The sequence below is a fragment of the Heliconius melpomene genome, chromosome 7 (genome assembly GCF_056956725.1).
Source record: "Heliconius melpomene rosina isolate 202511_hmr_F chromosome 7, ASM5695672v1, whole genome shotgun sequence".
Taxonomy (NCBI): domain Eukaryota; kingdom Metazoa; phylum Arthropoda; class Insecta; order Lepidoptera; family Nymphalidae; genus Heliconius; species Heliconius melpomene.
This window is the reverse complement of record NC_140395.1, coordinates 10,384,009-10,407,771: the sequence shown is the minus strand read 5'-3', so window position 1 is coordinate 10,407,771 and position 23,763 is coordinate 10,384,009. Positions and strand designations below refer to the sequence as shown.

General features: G+C 31.6%; 1 protein-coding gene across 1 annotated transcript in view; it reads right to left on the bottom strand.

Moving 5' to 3' along the window:
* Positions 1-9,948: 9,948 nt before the first annotated feature.
* The window catches only part of LOC146537815 (uncharacterized), a 37,057-nt gene continuing 23,242 nt past the window's right edge, over positions 9,949-23,763 (bottom strand). The window contains exons 16-22 of the mRNA XM_085187657.1: positions 23,639-23,731; positions 21,827-21,949; positions 21,376-21,506; positions 15,386-15,565; positions 13,813-13,956; positions 11,363-11,443; positions 9,949-11,255 (exon numbers count right to left, since the gene is read on the bottom strand). Coding sequence (XP_085043783.1) covers positions 11,183-11,255; positions 11,363-11,443; positions 13,813-13,956; positions 15,386-15,565; positions 21,376-21,506; positions 21,827-21,949; positions 23,639-23,731 — 825 coding nt within the window. The 3' untranslated portion in view covers positions 9,949-11,182. The remainder of the gene's footprint in view (positions 11,256-11,362; positions 11,444-13,812; positions 13,957-15,385; positions 15,566-21,375; positions 21,507-21,826; positions 21,950-23,638; positions 23,732-23,763) is intronic.

Sequence of the window (23,763 nt, the reverse complement as noted above, 5' to 3'; positions counted from 1 at the left end):
GGAATTTTAGAATCTAGAGGTAGAATTTTTCTACGAATATTTTAACGTTAGCTTATTTATAGTATGCTAAAAATAATATAGTTCGATCTTCTCTTTATCGCAGTAATAATGAAGCTATTACGTATAATTACTTGCGCTTATAAAGTATAGTAGCCATTTTGTAATTTGTTAAGGTGCGTTCATTTAAATACAAGGTTCTTTAGTAATTGTTAAGGAATTAGCAACTAATTTTTAAGAACCAAGGTGTTAATTTGTTAAACAAATCAACAATTGAGAATATGAATTACCACTTTTAAATTTTAGTATATTTAATGAATTACTTGCTTTTTTCAGGGTTCCGTACCAAAAGGGGAAAACAGGTCCCTATCATTAACTCCGCTGTCCGTCCTGTAGCTATATTTTTTCCATAGCGATAGATAGTCAGTTAAAATTTTCACAGCCGATATTTTTTGTTACTATAACAAAATATACTAAAAACAAAATAAAATAAATATTTAAAGAAGCCTCATACAACAGACATGATTTTTTTGGCGTTTTTATAAATAATAATCTCGTAAATAATTGCGTTGTTGTTTTACTTGGTGTAACATAACGCCGCAATATATCTTATCAGATAATGAAAATATAATCATTAATTTTAATTTAATTACAAATTTTCTTTTTCAACTATATAACGATGCCTGATGATAGGTATCGAATTGTTATAGTAAAACTAAATACCTATTACTATTAGACTATTTTAAAATTCGCTTATAATTCATAGAACTCTTAGCAATCCAATGACAATTTAACTTATATTATCAAAGAAGCGTATAAAGTTCCTAAAATACGAGAATCCTTTTGAAATATAGGTTTAAATGATCTAAAGGCCCATTTGAGCTGTCTCGTTGAATATACTTCAGGTAAGTTTAAAATCGAAGCTGTTCGTGTTCAGGTGCTATTTTAATTCTTACTTTTATAACCTGACCTTGTTGGTTTAAGCTGTAAAAATACAATTGATAAATACACATAGCGTGCGAAATATCACACTATTTGATTTATTTGTAACCCGGTTATAGAAATAGAAGTGGTACTAGTTTTACAGCTATATATTTATGATTTACAATATTGTGTGCTTGCAGAAAGATTTATTATTTTTTGAGAAAAAGCTGTAATTTTAGGGGTTTGTGAACAAGAAAAAATGAAACACTTAAAAAACAGTTTATTATTTATCTGTGTATTTATTTTCTGTCTGTCCGTCTGTTAAGACTGTTTTTCTCATGCCGCATAACGAATGAAATCACCTCGTTATCAGAACCTATAGACAACTAACTGTTGACCTGTAAACATGAAATTTGGCAAGAAATGAGTACTTACACTAATAAAAAGAACAATCTGTAAATTGGTAATCTTTTTTCTTTGTGATATAACTAAAGGTATATATACCATATGGTCACTAACTTACTACCATAAAATTGACTTACTTCCCATTGACTTACTACCATAAAATTGACCCCTCTTGAAGACAGAACCCTCGGTGAGCGAGTTTGATTCCCGCTTGATCAATTTTATTAATATTAAAGACGAGTAAATAAAAATTTTAGTTGATAAAGTCGAGAGCAAGACGTTTCTTTTGCTTGAAAAATAAATTATAATAAACAAAAATTTTTACCGTTATTTATGATATATCTTAGGATATTTTTCCCTACAATATATAAAAAAAATACTTGTAAATGTGTACTGAATGAAATAAAGATTTACATACCCTGTGTGAAATATTTTATTGCACTAAGAAATTTTAAGTTATGTAGACGTGTTGACTTTAGTTATGAGGTCGCCCATAAACTATGGCTGGATGTAACCTTTATACTAACTTATATTTGTATGTTGAGTATTAGCGGAAAATTTATATGAAACATTACACTTTATAAATATATTTTTAATATATTAATGTATTTCGCAGTTAGAAAAGGAAATTAAATTAAAATTGTGTTTCACTGAAAAGAGGAAATAAACCTCGTCTGTTAGATTTTGGATTTGTCAGAGTTTTTCAATTTGTACCTGTAATTTATGAAATTACTATCAACCAAACGAAACCCATTTTCATTTAAGTATAAGCAAATTCTATAGTAATTACAAATATAGTATTATAGTGATTCAAACGAGAATACAAATTTAAATATAACAAATACCCTAATAAGAAACAATTACTTAATAAAAGTAACCATAAAAGAAAAAAAAATAATAAGAAGAACAAGAATGGTATCTGTGAACAACACAATTCAATAGAAAAGAAAATATACTATATATAACACTAATCTTCAGTCTCTAATGGGCATGTCTCCATCCTGTACCCCGCTTCTGAAGTGAAAGAAAATTCTCCTCACTGGGTAGATGTATTATAAACCTCCACTTTATTATTAACACTTTCTACTTAAACTAACACTTACTAACACAATATTAATAGTATATATATATATATATATATATATATATATATATATATATATATATATATATATATATATATATATATATATATATAATAGCGGACGCGCGCATCTTCGCTTACGTATTTAGGGGTGAATTCTAATGAACCATTAAACATGTGTTCAATGAAATATTTTTAAGAGTCTAAATTTCAAATTTTATAAAAATCGGTGGCGATTTAAGAATTTTTCCATACAAACTTTCAACCCCTTATTTGCACCCTTATGGAAAGAATTCTAGAAAACCATGAAACACGTGTTCAATTAAATACTTTTAAGTGTCTGAATTTCAAATTTTATAAGAATCGGTGCCGATTTAATTTTTTTTCCATACTAACTTTCAACCCCTATTTCGCCCCTTTAGGGTTAAAATTTTCCAAAATCCCTTCTTAGTGGATGTCCAGATTATGAAAGTAAACATTTGTCCAAATTTCACGTTTCTACGCACAGCGGTTACGGCTGTGCGTGCGTCTTACCTCAGTCAGTGAGGACAAGTCCTTTTATACATATAGATTAACAAAAGTATTCCATTTATATTTTCTTATCTTCACTCATACCAATATCATAACAAATTCTCTTTATTTAACACAACTTATTCAAATGTACTCGTATTAACATTTCTTTTACTATAAACTCATAATGAATACAATACTACTGCTAACACATCTGTGAAGTATTAAAAACACGTATAAATATAACTCAAATTCAAATTCAAAATATTCTTTATTCAAATAAACTTATTATAAGCACTTTTGAATCGTCAAATGAACATATGAACAAAAAGCTACCACCGGTTCGGAGGGCAGTTCTGCTGAGAAGAGCCGGCAAGAAACTCAACAGTTGCTCTTTTCAAAATCAATGGTACAATCTATTACATTAGCTGGCAGCTATCCTGCATTACATTCAATAGACATTAATTCCATACATGTTTATCCTCTAAATATTATTGAACAGTGTAATAATTTATTTGTTAGAATTTTTATACAGATATTTAAATTTTTTTGTAGTGGCAAACTAAGAATACACTGTGGAATTTTATTATATACACGTATGCTCAGACCCATAAAAGATTTATTAACTTTATTTCTCGTTCCTATCGTAATAATAAATATATGATATATTTTCAATTGAAATACTGAACTTGTCACAACTTACCTGGTGTAGCGTTTGCCCAGCGATTCTTCAAATTGTTTAGGCAAACTGCTGCCAATCAATCATGAATTTTCATGTACATTCCCCTGAATTCGAGCTCTGGGTGATGACAGTATTTTGACATCTGATGTGCTGAATTTAACGTTTGAAACAGTTTCAGATTTCAAATGCCAAACCAACGTCTACTTGAAAAATTTCATTTAAAAATTCTTAACTAAAGTGAAAATTAAAAAATGTTTTACAATATATAGATCATATATTAAACTATATGATATAGCTTCATATTGGGAAGTGTACAAGGGAACCTAGTGTTAAATCACTTCCGTTTCCCACTTTCCGCTGATAAATCTATATAATTGTGATCAAAAAAGGAAATATTCTAACGCATTGTTGCAAAACGGTTCTTAATCCTTTCAGCTCAATGAAAATAGCTGAACTTAAAGATATCCTGCTTGAAAATATAAACCAATAAACAAGACTTGCGACCGCAACAAAGCTTCAGCTTTCTAATTTCGTCTCGAAAGGATTTTTCTCGATAGCAGTAATAAAATTCCACAATCCGCTAACACTCATTACGGGTTCCGTGGGCGGGGACCATAAAGGCAAGAACTTAATTAACATCCCCAGAATTTTATTCAACATTTATTTGGGCGTGAATTTGGTTTGGCTATAAAAATAAACAACGAAAGGCACCAGGTGAATAACCAAGCTAGTCACGTGCACACACACGGAGAGTAAAATGAGAATGCCAGTACTGTTTACTAAGCGAACTTTTATTTTTAAAAGTATGGAATGCTCCGGATCAATATTTACTAACACTGACTGTAGAATGTATAGGAGTTTAAAGTGCGTCTGTATACGCAACAACGTAGGTTTTATAAAATTTTCTATTTTCATTTGTGAAAAAAAGAAAGTGATGTCGATCCTGGTGTCATCAAAACGTAAAGGAGATCATCAAATGTCATTTGAATCCATACCAAATTTGCATATAATATTACTTATAGAACCTTAGGATTATTTAATAAATAAATTTTTAACATAAACAAAAACCGACTTCTAACAAGGAACTAAAAAGTGAAAAATAATTATATAAAGATTTTATAATTTTGAAGTCGGTGCCAAGTAAAACAAACAGGCTTAGTAATTAGATATTGTAGTAAAGGTGTTGTAGCATTAGTTTGACACCGACTTCAAAATTATAAAATCTTCAATCGAAACCTAACCAAACTTTCACCAAATTATCCTTGAAGTGTATCCTTTCAAATAAAAAAAGAGTCATCAAAATCGGTTGGCGCGACATTGAGTTATTCGGCTATTAGTCGCGCACATGCATAATGCAAATTTAAGACTTATGTGATTTTCTCATGGATACCATTGTCAGACATGGACCAAAAAAAAAATGGGACCATTCGGGAAGCTATACCTTTCAAATAAAAAAAAAAATATCAAAATCGGTCCACCCAGTTAAAAGTTATGAGGTAACAAACATAAAAAAAAAAATTAAAAAAAAAAAACAAATACAGTCGAATTGATAACCTCCTTTTCTTACAGAAGTCGGTTAAAAAACCAGTCGAGGGCGAGTCGGAATCATCCACCGAGGGTTTTGTACCAATTTTAGGATTGTAATTTTAGGAGCTTGACAAACTAAGGTTTACAGATGATGAACTCATTTTGAATGAACCATGTACAACTATAAGCTTCTAATATTTTTTATGTGTAATCTATATGAATATAGCAAAGAGGAAGAGTTCACAGAGTGTACTAACACTAGGTTCCCAGATTCCCTCTGCCTATAGCAAGCAAACCTGCGAGTTAAAAGTAGTATTTAATATACCACCACGATTAAACGTGTGAATATAAACCCAAATTCACAATTTACTATACTGTAAATGCGTCACATTTCATTCACAGACGGACAATGGCCACCGCAAAGTGACGCTCTTTCAATTAAACTACCGGGCTTTTCAAATAAATCTATGATTAACTTCCCATGGCAGCATCATCCGCTTATAGGGTTGCCAGGGTCTGTAAATGGAAGATCACCCAACTGATACATTTTATTTATTTTTAGAAGCTATGTTAATCAAAACGATTTTTTTTAAACAAAATAAAAAACAATACCAATTATATACCAGGGTGAGTCATATTGAACTTTCCGGTTTTGGAAGGACGTTGCACGAAGAAGGGAAGGAGTAGAAGGGTGGGGATGGTGTCATTAGACGCGCCATGACATGCAGTTTTAGTGTGAGCAATGGCTTGGTCGGGACAACATCGTGCGTTCGTAGTTGAAGAGTTTATTAAAAATGGCGGCTCCGTGATCACAACACAGCGTGCGTTCCGTTTACATTTTGCTATTGGTCGACGTGATCCCATTCCCACTGGACCAACAATCAGAAATTGGGTATAAAATTTTAGAGCAACATCATCAGCATTAAAAACAAGACCACAAGGCCGAATTAGGACGTCAACGTCAGCGGAAAACGTGGATAGAGTGCGGGCTTCAATTCAACAATCCCCTCGGCGTTCTGTTCGGAAACATGCCGCTTCACTAGGATTATCTTTCAGTAGTGTCCGCAGAATACTGCATAGAGACCTTAAGTTTCACCCATACAAGATTCAGGTAGTGCAAGAATTAACAGTTAGAGACTTAGACACACGAACAAATTTATGCCGCGACATTCAGCAGATCCCCCGCACTGCTGTTTTGATCTTCAGTGATGAGGCACATTTTCACCTCGCCGGAACTGTCAACAAACAGAATTTTCGATACTGGGCTGAGAATAACCCACGAAACCTACACGAACGACCACTTCACAGCCCTCGAGTGACAGTGTGGTGCGCTATTGCAGAGTTTGGTGTGTGGGGTCCCTATTTTTTTGAAGAAGATGGTCAAGTCGTCACAGTTACCTCTGCTCGGTATTGCGACATGCTTGAAACTTTTCTGAAACCGAAATTGGAGGAATTAACGCAGAATCATGACAACGATAACATCTGGTTCCAACAAGATGGTGCTACAGCCCATACATCCAGGCGTTCAATGGAAATCCTGCGACAAATGTTTCCCGGTCATCTCATTTCTTTGCGAGGTGACGTTGGGTGGCCGCCGAGATCACCTGATTTAACCCCCTGCGATTTCTTTCTCTGGGGTTACCTGAAGGAAAAGGTGTACACGCATCGTCCCCGAACCATCGATGAACTGAAGGCTGCAATCACGGAAGAAATCAATGCTATTCCGCTGAATATGACTCGACGAGTAATGGACAACTTCCGGGAAAGGCTTCAGCAGTGTGTGGTCAATGGAGGTAGACATTTACAGGATATCATTTTTAAAACCAACTAAATTAAAACTGCATGTTATGTGCTTTCAAACAATAAAATAATTTTTACTGCATGTCGCTTTGTTTTTAATACACACCTTATTGAAATCGGAAAGTTCAATATGACTCACCCTGTATTTAAAGTAATATCGTTAAATATTTGATTTGCCGTATATATTTGACTGCCGTAGCATATTTGACTATAAATGTTAGGGTTGGGGGTTATATTCACCCTCGGGGGAATTCCTTTACTTAACACGCAAGGTCTTGTGAATTTGGCAGAATTTGGGGCACAAAGTGTTTAAGATAAAGTTCTCTCTGCATACCAAAAACTCGTGGCATTAACTGAAAATTATATATTATAAATTATTCGAAAAATATGCAACCCTAAATATGTGAAACTTTCGTTACGAATTCGTCTATTAAAATTTAATTTGTACTGAAATTATTTTGAGGTGCGCCCTGTGTGTGTACTCGAATGATTTATTTAAATTACTTTTGATTAAATTTTGTTTTAATTATAATATGATTTAAAAATAATTTATAATATTGTTCCCAATTGAGTGAACTTTTATTCATTTAATTATTAATTTCTTTTAGCAATGCGCCCGCAGCAGGGTAGGCGGCGGGAACCTAGTATTAGACATCCCATTCTCCACTTTCTGCCGAATTCTGGAGGCATTGCGTGTTGAGTGGCAGAACTCAACGCCGCGCTTTGCCTCGACATCAGAGCGAAGAAATGGAAATATAAACGTAAATAAATATTTCACTTCCTCGAGTGGGGATCGAACCCACAACCGTCGCGTTACAGTCACACCTTGTGCCGCTGCACCACGAGTGGCGTCGAGGCAAAGCTTTGTAAGTATAATAACGGAGTATCTCAGCACTAGGATCCCTCTGCCTATCCTGATTGAGAGGGATACAGCGTAACGCTTAAAAAAGCAGTACAACCAAAAAACTAAATTGAATTCTTCTCTCAATTCCACTATAACATACTGGAAGGTACTACAGGTACTGAGGTACTCTAAGCAATCACAGTGAGATGAAACTTTCAAACTATCCAAACTATTCAGTGTTCATATTGGAATCAAATCAAGGGTCAGATAGACTCGCGGTGGTGGCTCTCACGCGTCCGGGCACTCGTAAATTGGATTACGTGAAGGACTAAATGCTGGCCGACAAATTGCTTGTGTCGATTTAATAGTCAAACTGTTATGGTTTGAAGGAATATTTTTTCGTATTGTTTTTGGTGGTTTTTTTTGGGGTTTTTTATTGTTTATTTTTTCCATTATTATTTAGTTGTGATTATTATAAAATTCATTCAAATATTCTTAGAGATTTTTCATTTTTAATATAAGTGCTTAATGAATATTGTTTCCATTTAAAATGCAGTTTCCTTTTACAAAAATAAAACAAAATATTCATTTGCCGTTGACCTCTGTGTTTCACTTTAAGAAGTGTATGCCCAATTTTCAGCAGTATAAGTGAAATTTACTAGTTTATTTAACGCTAACCACAACGACGCTTAAATTCCCGTAATTATAACGACTACAAGTGGAGGATTTTTTTAAGTGACAGATAAAGTAAAATAACATTATAATTTTATTATAATTGACCTTATTACAATAATTATACTTACTTACCAAAACAAATACTTGTAGCGCAGATGTAAACTGGACCGGTTAGCAGGGTGATCGTGGGTTCGATTTTACGAACAATATACGAAGGCCTTTACAATTTGTTAATATCTGAAATCAGCTTCATGCATATAGCGGGACAGTCCAAGGGAACCTAGTATTAGGACATTCCGTTCAGCATAATTTATTCAGCACTATCCATATTTGATATGCCCCAAGATAAAACTTACTCTTTTAAGAAACACCAAAAAATTATAATTTTTGCATACAAAATTTAATAGAATATGATAGCGATAAATCTTAAAACGCTAAGCTGTGATTATACGGCATTTAGAGAGGGTTTATCCTAAATACCCACGTCCAACCCTCGTGTAACATAATTGGATATGATTCCCCACATTTTTTACTTTGCAAGTGAGCACAAAAAATTAAATCTAACACAAACAGCCTAACGATGCCAAATGAAGCTTTTGCATAACAATTTGAGTCTCCATTAAAATATCCAAGCCTTCCTTCTCGTTTATATATACCTACATATGGTCCTACCAGTAGATTAAATAAATGTTTTAAAATAATTTTATTGTCATACAAAATTATATCTTAACATAAGGTTATAAATGTTAATTTTACTATACTCTATACTAAAGTGGACTCAAGCGAGTCTTTCTGTTGCCTCAAACGATAATCTAACACCTTTAAATTACCCAAAATCCCTTTTAATTTCGAGGACGGCACGTTCCTTTTACGCTGGCGTTCCCTGGTTTTATAAGGAAGATTAATATTTTAACGCTACGCTAGTGAAGTTTAAACTGACAGTTTAAGCGTCGTATCTGACAACAATGCTGCTTTAACAGACAAGAAGGCGGCTTGGCTTGATGGTTTAGCAAACTAGTATAATTATTTATTATTAAATGTATTGGCTATAATATTTTATAGTTCATTAGTTCAAAAGTAATTTAAAAAAAAACATAATTATAAAAAAATATTTGCACTTCATAATAATTATCGAACCTGTCGCGCTTAGGTTGCGAGTTCGATTCCCACTTGTAGGAATTAAATATTTAATATTTTCAACCCTGCCATGTGCAGGATACGAAATGAGGTTATTAAATAACGTAATTCTTTCCTTTATTTTTATATGTGTATAAATTTTTAATAGTTAAGAATTGTAACATTCATCATACAGAGATTTTAACAACAAAAATTGTGAAAATTGTATGAATTGAATAATATCTAAGTAGATTTAATGTTATATTTGTAGTGAATTCATAATTTAGAAGACCATAATACCGCTACAGAAATAAGTTAGTCACAGCAGCATATTATACAATTTAAAAAAATTCAAATAATTTTAACTTTTAAATAAAACAAAAATTTAGGAAAAAAAACTTTATTTTTTAAAAAACAAACGTACCCATAAGTACAATAAATTCTAATATACACAATGAGAATAACAAAATCGCGAGCATGCGAGCCAGCAGCCGTTTAGATAAAATATTTCAAGACATCCACATTTGTTCTGTTCAAGTGTCTTTCACATAAAAATTCTCACATAATTACAACTTATGAAAAATATTAAAATCCATACATTATACGTTATAATGTAATTTAATAAAATTTTATAATTAGTTTTTCAACCACACTTGAAACAGCGACACAATTTTGATAGTTAAACAAAGCTTATCACTAACTGGAGTTTAACTGATGAACCGATAGATAACTACTGAAAATGGCAGTAGTTAGGCTATGTAACTGTTATATTATATACATTCACATTATAATGAATTACATATTTTCTATCTATACAGGGTGTATGATTTAATAGAAAAAGTTTTAAAAGCGAACTATGTACAAGACAATTAGTATTTTTAAATGGCTGATATGTGAACGATTTCTAGCTACCGATTGGTTTTTGTGAAGCATATAATTTAAAAATATGAAATTTGTATAATCAACAGTCATTATATCGTAAACTATCGATAATAATATGATTGTGACAAACACAAGGTAAATAAAACTAGGTCAGTCATATTAAATAAGTCGACTTAAATTGAATACTTTATACTGGCATAAAGTAACACTGGCACTTTAAATGGTAGCCAAGTAAAAGTTTTTGGGTTAGAATAACTTTTTTGCTAACAAAAATATTTATGTTCTAACTTGAAATTTTAGTTCTCTAGTGCTCCTCTGAGATAACGTGTAAGTTAGATACCTTGTAAGGTTTAAGTTTTAAACAAACTTGGTAGGTTATGATAGCAACCGCTAGTGCCCTCATATTATCATGTAGTTAGAAATCGTCGAAACAAAATAAAATTTATATTGTCGTTATGTTCCACGAGGATCTTTTTAGAAACATCTGTATTATCTACGTTAATATTATTTACAGTCTTCAAAACTTGTTTATATATAAATATATCGTCGGCGATTCATAAAAAAGCGAATTCATCACCAACATAAGCTTTCTAGTGGAGGTATAATCTCTCTCTCTCTCTCTCTTTTTAATGAACTCTTAACTTCACATCCAATTTCAAGGAACAATTCAGTAATATTTCATTCAGCTTTCGTATAAATCGAGACGATTTCAAACATATATTTCAAACCAATATGTCTATAAAGAATTTCTAGTGTTATTTATATCTTCGATGTCGTTCAGGAAGCGTATTTTGTCAGATACGCGGTATCTGTTGAAGAAAAACATGAGAGTTATTTCATATGGAATGAATTATGTAAATGTCGGCAGGGATCCTTTGAGAGCTGAATATGTTGTGTTATTTAAATTACAACTTACTTTGAGCGTTTTTTTCTTTTCACCGTGTTCACTGGCGTCGCTTCAATACACAAGACGATCAGTCTAGTACTGCAAGGGTATCTGTGTAACGAAATAAATATGTAAATAAATATTATATAAATATGTTATTTTTAGGTAGAGCCTGCAAAGGTAAGTAGAAATATTTAGAGCCAGTTTAAGTGGTTGCTCCCGTATAGCCTTCTTTATCAGATAAGCTATAATTTTTGTTTTCACAAATTTTTAATAACAATATTTAGTAGAGAAATTGTCGCTTAATATATTTAAATGCCTGAAATAATCGTTGTCTGAAAGTTTTAGAGCATAAGTAAATTTATTACTTTTGCTTATAATTATTTAAAATATAATGGATTCTATAAAAAAATCATAATTGTTTTCAAACGACAATAATTTGCGTTATCAGGCAGTTTGATGGTGAAATAGAAAAAAGTTATGAGCAACCTTTGTCTGTGAGATACCATTAATTATTAGATTACTATTTGAAACTTTATTCGTAACCTAACTGGCCTAACTCTGTTTGCTATAAATAGTGTATTTTTATGTATATCTGCAAACTTTGAATACTGTTAAATGCTTTCATATTACTGAAATCATAAATTTCTTAAATTAAGCTTAAATATAAATAGTGGGGAACGGAGTGTCGTAACACTAGGTTTCCTCTGGAAACATGGTATATTACCATAATTAATTATATTATTATCAGTGTCTATATGTCAGTGTATAGGTTTTTTATGTTACGTACGAAACGATAAAAAACAAGATGCTTAAAGTAAATTAATAATTCCATAGAAATACTCGAAACTATTGCATTTAAACATGGAAAATAACGAATTTTATTCAGATTAAAATATAAATATAAATGTTCAGCATTCCGTTCTTGAATTAAGAAATAAGAGTGATATTTTCGAGAGAAAATATTGTTTCAATCTCAACTGTGGTAAATATCAGATGACCCAAATACGAGGTCGCACAAGTCTCTGGATATTTTTCTGTTATATAAGTGAAGTCAATAAAGCTTGTGGTTTTTGATCGGTTGGAGTGCATCGTAGAGGCGAGATCATCTTATGGACAGACAAAGTACGACGTTTTATTAATATCCTTTATTTTCTTTTATTCATTTCACGCGTTTTCCCATTTAGGGTAGACAGAAGGAAACTAGTGTTCTCCGTTTCTCACTTTTCGACAAAGAGAACCTGAGAGCCTAGTACTGAGACACTCACACCCATAAAGACACTTCTATTTCCCACTTTTCCCCGAATTCTGGAAGTATTATGCGTGAGTGACGACTCAACGAATGTCATTGTCATGTCAATTTCTTGAGAGGGAATCGAACCCACTATCTGCCACGTTTACACGCACGATATTGTCCCCGTGCTAGAACTAGCCTTCTTTGTAGTACTTTTTATATATATTTCAAAATTAATCAAAACTAATAATTCTATACATATCCATACCTCCATACCTATATTATAATTTCGAAAGTAACTCTGTCTGTCGGTCTGTCTGTCTTTTACGTAATCAGGGCCAAACCGCTAATTTAATTGTGATAAAATACTCATATAGAGATACTTTAGGGTCTCGGGATGAATATAGGATACTTTTTTTCTCATATTTGTAATATTTTCGATATATACCAATATATTAAAATACTTATTAATTTGACATGCAATTTATTCCGCCATGTTAATAACAACTGTCGTTGCTAGGCAACGATTTGCAAAGTCTGTTGTTAGAAAACGTCACAATGTCAAAATGAGCTTGCTTAACGCATCTCTCTATTGAAGACTGAAAATAATTTCATAAATATATTTAATAAATATTCGTATAGTTCAAGCGGGCGTAGCCGCGTACGGGTCCACTAGTAATTTTATAAATATATGGCTTACAATTTTAATCAAAAAAAAATATTACGTAAATAGCAATGCAACATACTCGTATAGCACATGTGATACAAAGCTAATATTTCAGTTCGCACACACGTTTCGGACGGCTTGTTGGACTGCAACAAGGTGGCGAGGTGTAATTTCCCAAGATTTCCCACTATATCACGCTTTACAGACTTGGATCGGATCGTTGCTGGCTTAGCGTTGAGTGGGTACTATTATTTGTCAATTTGTATCTATGGTTTTGTGGTCGTTTTTTGCAATTTGGAATGAAGTATGTATATTTTATTATGATTTGAAATTTATATGTTAGATGTAGATTCGATTCTCACTCAGGATTTTATTTTTCAATTTTCCCGCTCTGACCAAAGCCGCGCTTTCTAGAGTGAATAATATATATTTATTATATATATTTATGATATATTTATTATTATATAAATGCTTATTTTGTTTCCGCATCAAACGCATCAAAGATACGTATAGGAAATATAACAATACAAATTTAGTTTAAAAATTTGTACACACTTAAATAAATGGGCCATTACTTACGTTTCTTGATCAAGCAGCTTGTTAGATCGCAATGACGACGCAAGTCCAAACTTCCCAGGATTGCTGCTGTGCCACGCGTCGCAAAACGCGTCCATTGCTGGCTCACCCGTGGAACTGGCTCCGTGCCAGACAGCTTTGGTTGGCCTTAGAAAGTAAATTATATCATAGTAAAGCTTGCGGAAAGATTATGTGGCTATCTCGTTCTATTCAAATTAATGGTACGGTAGTAGGTCATACTATATTAAAAAACATATTATATTAAAAATATCAATCGACTATATGAAAAGATAGTATATTATTATGCAAGTAAGATCTCTATTAAATATTATTAGCTTTACTAATAAAATGTTAATAAAAATAATTACAAAAATATCGATATACTATATTGAAGGAATATTTCACTAAATTAGAACTAGTACTATTTTTAAGTATTTTAATGTCTAATACGTTTATTAAAAAAAGATATGTAAAGGTTATATAAGAGCTTTGACCAATTATATTTGTTTAGAGAATTTTAATTTGAATATAATAAATTGGATAGTTTTTTACCCGTCATGCTATATCCCGCACACGGCAGGGTATACAGAGGGAACATAGTGTTAAGACATTCCTTTGCTCATTTTCCACTGAATTCAATAGGCATCGTGTGTTGAGTAGTAGAACTCAACACCAAGCTTTGGCTCTGGCAACATCAGAGGGAAGAAAATGGAAATATTAAATATATAATTTCCCCGAGTTTTCAGTCACATTTCGTACACTCATATAAAGTACGTATAATATTAACTAAGTATATTTTCCATAAGATATTACAAGTTGTATCTTTAGAAAATATAACAAAGCTTTATTAAAAAGAAACTTGTTTCCAAAGTCTATATGATATAATGAGCGGCTTTAGCTTACAGTTTTACAAGTCAACTTAAACAAGCTTAGTATAAGCAAATTAGTTCTTTAAGTACCGACTCGTGAATACATTTTATCAATAACCAACATTGGAAAATGAGGTTACTTAATTATATTTATTATAGTATTAGGTATTTACTTTTTAGTTTCTAAGAATTGTTGACTGAAATAATTATTGTTTCTTTCTTCAAACAAAATTGAAAAATGTTAATTATGAAGAATCTGTTCTTTTATTGTTTTCTTGTTCAAGTAGTTTTAATTAATTTCTAATGACAAAACAAGTAAATAACAAACATTCAAAGTTTCAATAGTTGGCTTATTTTCTATGATTAAAGAAAATTATTAGATTCATCTAAGATATTAGAAGAGGGTTTGACTGTAAACTAGTTGTAGGTTCGATTCCCACTCAGAAGATCAGATTATTTTCAAAAAAAAAAAACGCAGCGTTGTATTCCGCCACTATTAACACAATGTCTCTAAAATAGAGAATCTAATGTTGGAAATAACGACAAAATGCGAGGCGAAACCAAAAAAGTTTAAGATTTACTTATTATTTGTTGGTGATTGCGATTTTCTTTTATTGTTTTTCATTAATTATTCAATTTTCTTCATATCAGAAAATTTCTATAGGTAGAATCATAAATATGATATAAATAAAAAATAATCTACTCACCAATCTGAATCTGTCAGCACGTTCTTTCCGTTAAAACTGTATATTTTGGGTGCATGTGTGAACAAAGCTCCGGAACCATCAAACATTTCGCTCCAAGAGTTAAAGAGGATGTCGCCTCGTGTATTAACAACTGGCAGTCTTGGATCCACCCATCTTACTATTGAAGCTAGGTTTTGTACCCTGTATAAAATCGAAAATAATTAAGTCCAAAAATATTTTTTTTCAGCTTCAAGCTGTATCCCACATATAGCATGGTGGGCGGAGTGATCTTAGCAATAAGACACTGGTGTCACCCATTTTCCTCAGAATTTTTGAGGCATTGCATATTAATTATATTAAGAATAAGGAAATGAAAATATTAAATTATTCAATTTCCTGAGTGTGAATCCACAACCGTCATGTTTACAGTTCCACGCTTGTGCCACTGTGCAACGAAGGTCTCGTGTCTCGTGCTCGTGAAAGCTAAATATTGGATTTGGATAATGATGCGAACTATATACTGCGATATAAGGAATAGATTTATTAATTGAGTCGTGACGCAGTGGGGCAGCGTCTGATTGTTAGCGCGATGGTTGTGGATTTGATTCCCATCCAGGGGAATGGATAGATGAATATTTAATTTCTTTTCATTTCCCTATATCTTTGCGGTATACAAATAGCGTACCTGGCTTTTTGATACTCTTATATTGTATGTGGATATCAATTTGAATGCGATAGTTGCAGTTTTAAATATATAATAAAAATATTAAACTATTGAATAATACTATATAATAAAATTTTATTGAAGGAAGCACTCTTCCAAAAAGTAAAAGTGCAACAAAGCATTGAAATGAATTGTGCCTACATGAAAATTCTCTTAGTGTGTCAGCAATATTAGTATAGTATATATATTGATTCATTCATATTAGTATTATCCGTTATTTTTTCAGCTTAGGCACGGCAGAAATAAACTTCTGTCAAGACTTTCCGTTCTCCGCTGTCCGCTGTTGAGAGATAGAACTAATTTTTCACTAATCCCCTCTAGTGGGGATCGAACCCATAATCATTGTGTTTACAGTCAGACACCACGTTCATTGTATAGCATATAAAATTAAATCGTATATCTAGGAAAGCAGAGACCTCACGTTCCACAAATTTCCTGTTTTTATAAGCATAGGATACTAAAAACGAACTAGAAAGCTTTCCAACTTGAATTATTTCAAAGAAACGTGCTTTGTCACCATGAAGCCTAAGTTATTGTAAGTCCTTTTAAGTAAAAACTTCTGTGAACGGAATATATTTTTTTCAACACGCCTGTACTTACAATTACTTTATCAAAATAGCTTCGAGTACGAATTATTTGTTTGCCTTTCTCTATGTATACCTACTACTTCGTTTTAGTAGATATTGAATGGCCAAAGATAAGTATTTTCTGTATTTCTGTTTGGTTGATAACACTATCTAGTAAATATAAATATATGACCATATTTTTTAATCTGTGCATTGTTTTTAGAATATGTTATATGAGTGACGAAAATAATGACAGTATTAATTAAATGGCTTATCTTGTATCAGGTTTATAGGATACAGATTGAATATATATAAATTAAAAGCAAAAAAAATATTTTAGAAAAAGCTTTTATTTAAACGCTCTAAAAATAAAATTTGTCTTTTAAACTATCAACTCATAACCTCATTGTACACAATTTATATGATCACAAAAGCTTGTCGCGCGATTTACTTGTGTAAATAAACTAGTACTAATTTAATTATGTAAAATCTGCTAAGTGTACATTTTTAAAGTTTCAATTTAATTAAATATTGATTAACGCGAATCTTCTTCAAAATTGGGCTCAAAGATTTCACCCGAATCCACACACATACATTCCAAGTTAAGTAAAAGCTTTAAAAAAAACTGAATAACGATTGATTTTAAAAAATCTCTAAATAAATTATTTATTTTCACATAGTAGAAGGAAACAGTTATATTAATTTACTAATATCGTTAATCATCGTTACAACTTCAGGTTGAAACTGACCTAAGCCAAAAATTTTCATATAGAAGGAAATCAGTCCATTGTAAAAGAACAATATGTATATTCACTTTCACTGAGGTTTTCATTATTTCCTAATAAAAGATAGATTAAAAGGAATGAAAATAATGACTGGTCAATCAAATATAGTGATCGTAAAAGACTTTAGTATCTAATTGAACTAGAATAAAGCTTTGGATATAAAAGGGATCACGTTAACGTAAACGTAGGTTTGTTAGTAAGATTAAATAAAGTTAAAAATTATTTTAAATATAAAAAAATATTTTAATTATGAAACGATTTGTTGTCGTATCTTTTTAAAATCTAAGAAGAACTTTTAAGTTACGAAAAACAAAATGGCCGAAAAATAATCAAAACCATTATAATTTTTTTTGATAAAAAAATGAATATTACCATAAATATTACGAAATATAATTTTAAAACTCGTATTTTGCAATTAACGTTGAAGTTAACCTCAACAAACTCGATGCTCATAATTACTCGATTTTTACGCCATTTTCATGAGTAGGAAATTCAATTTTACTGATTACTTGTAGCTGTTAGAATATTTCATAGTTATTATAATACAAATTACCTCAAAAAATATTTTTTTTGTTCCGCCACACACGTTTCCGTGCAGTACTTTCCGCCGAATTCTAGAGACAGCGTGTTGTGTCTTGCAACTCATCGCCGCACCTTGCCACGTTATCAGGGCGATGAATGAAAATATTAAATATTTCGTTCAGGAATCAAACCTACAACCTGTTGCGCTTCTGCACAACTGGTTTAACCTTATATAAGGATATTATTGAAAAAAATATGTAAAAGACTTCTCTAAAATCGCGAAAAAATCTAGCAAACAACTTCACCATTTTTGTCTTCGCTATGTTTTTAGAAATAATTTTACTTTTTAAGTTAAAAGGTTCCGCTTCAACGTCAGTTGGAATATTTGAAGTCTTACTTTTTTAAAGTATTTTTCTTTCGTTGATAAAACAAATAGTATAATAATGAAATACTAAAGTACATAACTAAACAAGTTCCCATTTCGTTTGAATCAGAATTGCAAAATGTATTCTTATATCAAAGTCTTATTCAAAATGGTTTCTTATTACAAATAACTAGCTTTGAGCGATGAGTTTAAGTACGAAATTACTGTATAGTTCAACCACTTTAAATTACCTTTTGAAGCCACTTTATTGATAAACTTAGCTACTTATAACTCGTGAAAACTTAATTGAATCAGTCTAGACTGGTCTCGAGTCTTGTCTTAGTTAGTATAAAAAATATGTAGACGAAGAACAAAATGTGTTAATGATCTCTAAAGACATATTTCATATCTATTATTAACTACCAAAAATAAATAACTTTTAGTATACTAGTTGTCGTCTCCTGCTTCGTTCACGTGAACTTTATGACGTAAGGATTAAAATTCTGCTTTTTTTCGTTCCCGAGAATTTTTTATTTTAGTGCCCCCCACACTCCCCAAGCCCGGATGAGAATGGGAAAGCTTCACTGGCTTCTAATTATTCATTTTACTTAAATTGTATTGATTTTTATTCGAAATTACGCACACATTTTTTTGTCTCTAACACCGTATGGGAGCTACGAATATCATTCCATACAATATAACTAATACAACTCTAGTAAAATAAATCATTAAATGCCAGTATAGCTCATAATTATAGGGCCAGACCTTTTCAGCGTTCTACGCTGCATAGTTTTGGATGTATGCTGTCTATACAGATTTTCATTGTGGCTTGGAATTATGAAAATTATTCTTAAATTTTCCGAAGCATAATATTTTCTCTATTTTACTTCTGCAAAATAAAGAAAATATTTATTAATTGAATCAGGAAGTCTATTCAATTTGAAATTAACAAATATTAGCAAAAACGAAATCAAATAGACATGACGTTAATTGAGTATCTTAATTAAAATGTTATATTATACTTTGAAAACTGAACCCTCAAATAAGAAGCTCTTAAGGGCCTCTCTCAAGAACCGCTTTTGTCGAACAAAGGTCTAGATGTTTACAATAGTATTTTAGCTTGAAACAATTTTGTTGTGACAATATAACGTGCAATATAACTGGCTTATTATTTAACTTGTATTTAATTTATATTTCTTATATTTTTGTAACTGAAAAATAAATCACGTTTTATTAGAGTAAATGTAAGAAAGTGGGCGGAGGGAACCTGGTGTTAAGGCCTGTCTTAAGTTCTCCGTTCTCCGTTTCCACCTGTTTCAAGACTTACAACCATCGTATTTTCAATTTGACTACAGTTTTTGTTGTATACAAAATGTAATACACTTAGAAAAAATTATTGATTAATAAATATATTTTATTTTAAGTCATTCATCTATTCATCTAATATAACCCGGTTTGTAACCGGGTTTAAATCAAATTCAGAAACATTAACATTTAAAACATGTCTATTTTTGATCTATATATATTTATATTTTTTATATATTATAAAAACATATTTTTGTTGTTCCGAAATTGTATTATATGTGTACACTTTTTAAGTATAGACTTTAAAGGTAAGAAAATTAAATTTAACACAGATTTCAAAGCTTCTTGACTTCAATAAAACTTTAAGTATAACGTAAAATTACTTGGGTAAACATATATAAGTAAACATTAAGCATATATACTGGCATATGCGAAAATTACACACAAGCTTTACAGCAAGTTACGTATAAGGTGCTTCACGTACTAGTTTCCAGAGTTAAGTTTAACTTTAAGACTAACAATAAACACCTTTTATCGCATGCCTGGAAAAGTTACTATAAATGCATCCTGTCTTAAACATTATGCATGATGAGATGAGATACGTCGCGTCGTGAATATATAGCGGCGTAGAGTTCCTCCAGTCAATAAGTGGTATTTTTTTAAAGGAAAGGAAAGGAATACAGTGAATATTAGGTTCCCAGGTTCCTTCTACCTATCCTGCCATGTACGGGATACAGCATGAAGCTACAAAAAAATCAAATGCGTATGCGTATAATATCTACTACGATTTACATTTCACGTACTAACTCACATTTATAAGCTGTTATAATTTTTTATGTACAATACAAATATTATATTCTTTGCATTGAAATAAAAGATGTCTTTTTTAAGAGTCATAAACTACAAAGAATGGTTGAAAAGAGCAGAATTCAATAGAAACTTATCAATTTGATATGGTTATTAATTAAAAACGAACTACACTTGTTAATTAAATTATGTATGTTACCTACTACTCGTATATTAAATCAGATGAAACAAAATAAGTTAACTGGTAAACCAGTAATAATATGTATTATATTAATAAAATATTTATATTTAATTAATTTAAGATGCTATAAAGGCTGGTAAAAGGCCACGACGCGAAATACACCATTGAATTTTTTGTGCATAAGAGCTGTAGTGTCGTTGGCTGTGTGGCAAGTAGCACCAATTTGCCAAGATTTTTTTTATTTTATCTGTAAACTTGACTTACAGACGATAACTTTACGTGATAACGTCTTAAGAAAGTACAATTTTTTTTCAATAAACCAACATTTATTTGAACTCGTTAATTGAAATATGTTTTTACTTAAATAATACAGATTAATTACAAGTAACAATTAATAGATAACACGAGCTGAACGCTTAGACCGTGTCTCTCTATCGCTTGTATTGCGCTTTCGCTCAGGCGGAACGTGACAATGGGTCATGGTTTTTCGTGCGTGCAGCCGTTTATAAGACGTCAAAAACATTGAAAATGAAGACCATCGTGTCGTAGTGGGACACCATAGGGCTGTTACATATGATGTTTGCGGATACAATCCCCTCTTGGTGATATGTCAGCGAAAAAGAGGAACTAGTGTGGTAAGAATTGGAAAGACAACACAAAAACAAAGTGACATTCCACAAAAATATTCTATTCAAATTATTTATTAGTGTTTCAAAGCAAATAATTTCTTAATTATATAATTTTATTATCGACTTACCTAGATGATATAAATGCTCGAAATTGTCCACTGAAGCCAGCTCTCTCTGCTTGTCGACCGCATTCGTAATTGGTACTGCTAACGCCATGTAAATCTCCAGTGTGTGGCTCATTTAGAGCTATTAGCCGAAACTAGTGGAAAAAAAAAGATATTAGCCTTATTTAGACAAATATTCTGTTTTGCTTCACGCTGTATCCCGCATACAGCGGGAAAGGCAGAGGGTACCTTGTGTAAAGACACTCTGTTCCCCACTTATCGCCGAATTTTATGACGGCACAAACATTTGCAACAGCTCACTTGCTGTAACTTAAATCACCACTTAAATGACTAATATCGAATAATTATATTATTAATTCGTTTTGCAGTAAGTATTTTTAAAAGTTTTATATTCTTAAACTTTGATGCTATTGAATCTAACAATAAAATAATAATTTTAAAGTAATACACTCACCATTGGACCCCCATTCCCTGCATTTTTGCTGTGCACTAGACTAGAAGTTTCTAGAATACTCTGCAAAGGACTTATAGTTGGTCCTTTGCCCAGCGGGTTTTGTATCTCCAAAAGCGACCCCATCTGTTTACAATATTATTTTATGAAGCTTATGTTTATATTTAAATCTGAGATCTATATGGGTGTCCAGTTCAGTATTTACTCGGGATCTAATTCAAACTCAATTTTTTTTTTGATATTTTTTTTATATAAATGCCTTATTATATTTGTAAGTAAGTTAAGCTTGTACTGGACTTATACTACTAGGTTGATATTTGATTTGGTGAATATAACTGCCAAATCAAATTTTGTAACAATATTTCAAAAAGTATAACATTATTAAAGCAAAGACGTGAAATATTTTAAAAATATTCAAGTCCCATTTACTTGGAGTCGTCGAACGTTTCCTTAACAACTATTTAAAAATAAAAGCTCTAAATTTCAACTTAAAGCTCCACTAAGGAAAATGTCGTAGATAAGCAATATTTCCCCGTCAGGCTGAACTCGCGTCATTGCTATCACATTTTCGTTGATACGCATCCTCGGGGGCGGAAGTGGAATTTTAAATTTCGAATTCTTTTCAACGGTGGATTCATGAAATGAATTTTCCTGAACCGGAAGCCGTGTAATACGAGCTTTAGAAAAGATGGGAATCTAGTTTCATCATATAGACATTTTGTTTCATTTTTTTAATTTTACACAATTTTCATATTTTTGCTGAGGTGAAAAAGTAGTGTTAAGAGACTTTGCACTCTACTTTTGTTATCTTACGTTGTACCTACAAATAGATTGGTAAAATAAAAATATATATATTCATAAACATGAACAGAGAAAAAGCTGTTTTTCCATAGCATCGCAGGCATAAAGTAAATCTATATAAATCTATGTATGTAAGTAACGTATATTTTCATTTCTTCATTTTGGTGTCACCTCCAGAATTCAGCGGAATAAAAATCACTCTGTTTTTCCATACATTAGTATGGATATCGGTATGCAATCTCTATTCCCAGTATATTTGCTATAATCAAATTGTCTCACGATAATTAATTTACTTTCGACGAACGCTGTTATTCCAATTATCCGGCCGCAACTGCGCGTTAACTATAATATTAAAACCACTCAAACCAACGTTATAAGCCCTTCAACGTTAGCACCAAAATTAAAATAATGTGCCACTACTTGGCTTTCGTATCAAAGTATATATTGAAACAACCATATCTATACAAATATGGTTGTTATATTTTTTGAATGAAAATATTTTATTAAAGATCGGGGGAATGATTATATTATTTTAATAATAGTTCTCAATAGGCTATGTCTCGCAGAGGGCACGGGAAATGGAGAACAGTGTAAGACATCATATTCTTCAAAACTGCCTTTCTATATGAAAAAATATCACGTTTTCTAATTACGTTGAAAGATTTATTGTTATCAATTGAACAGAGGAAGCCTAAGTAGAATAGACTAGAATAGATACAAAATCTAAGAGGCGATTTGTACGATTGCATTTGAGACGACCTACCCGTCTTGAAATTAATACAGAACTCTCGATGGGCGATTCCCACTAGAAATTGGTCAATATTTTATTATTATGGTGGTTTCATAATGCTATAATTGAGAAGAACAGTTCTACACATACCTATATTATAAAATGGAAGATGGAGTTTTAACATTATGCTTTCCTTGAACACCGCGATTTTATATGAAAAACACATGACGAAACCTCAAAATAAGCTATCCTATATAAAAAAACACATAAAAACGTATACTCACAGCAACGTATTGCCATCCTTTATTGACACGTAGAAGGAGGGCTTGCTCTCGTAATACATATGCTAGGGTTCCTCGCGGACTGTTGGTTCCCAACTGAACAAAACATTTGTAAAAGCAATATATTT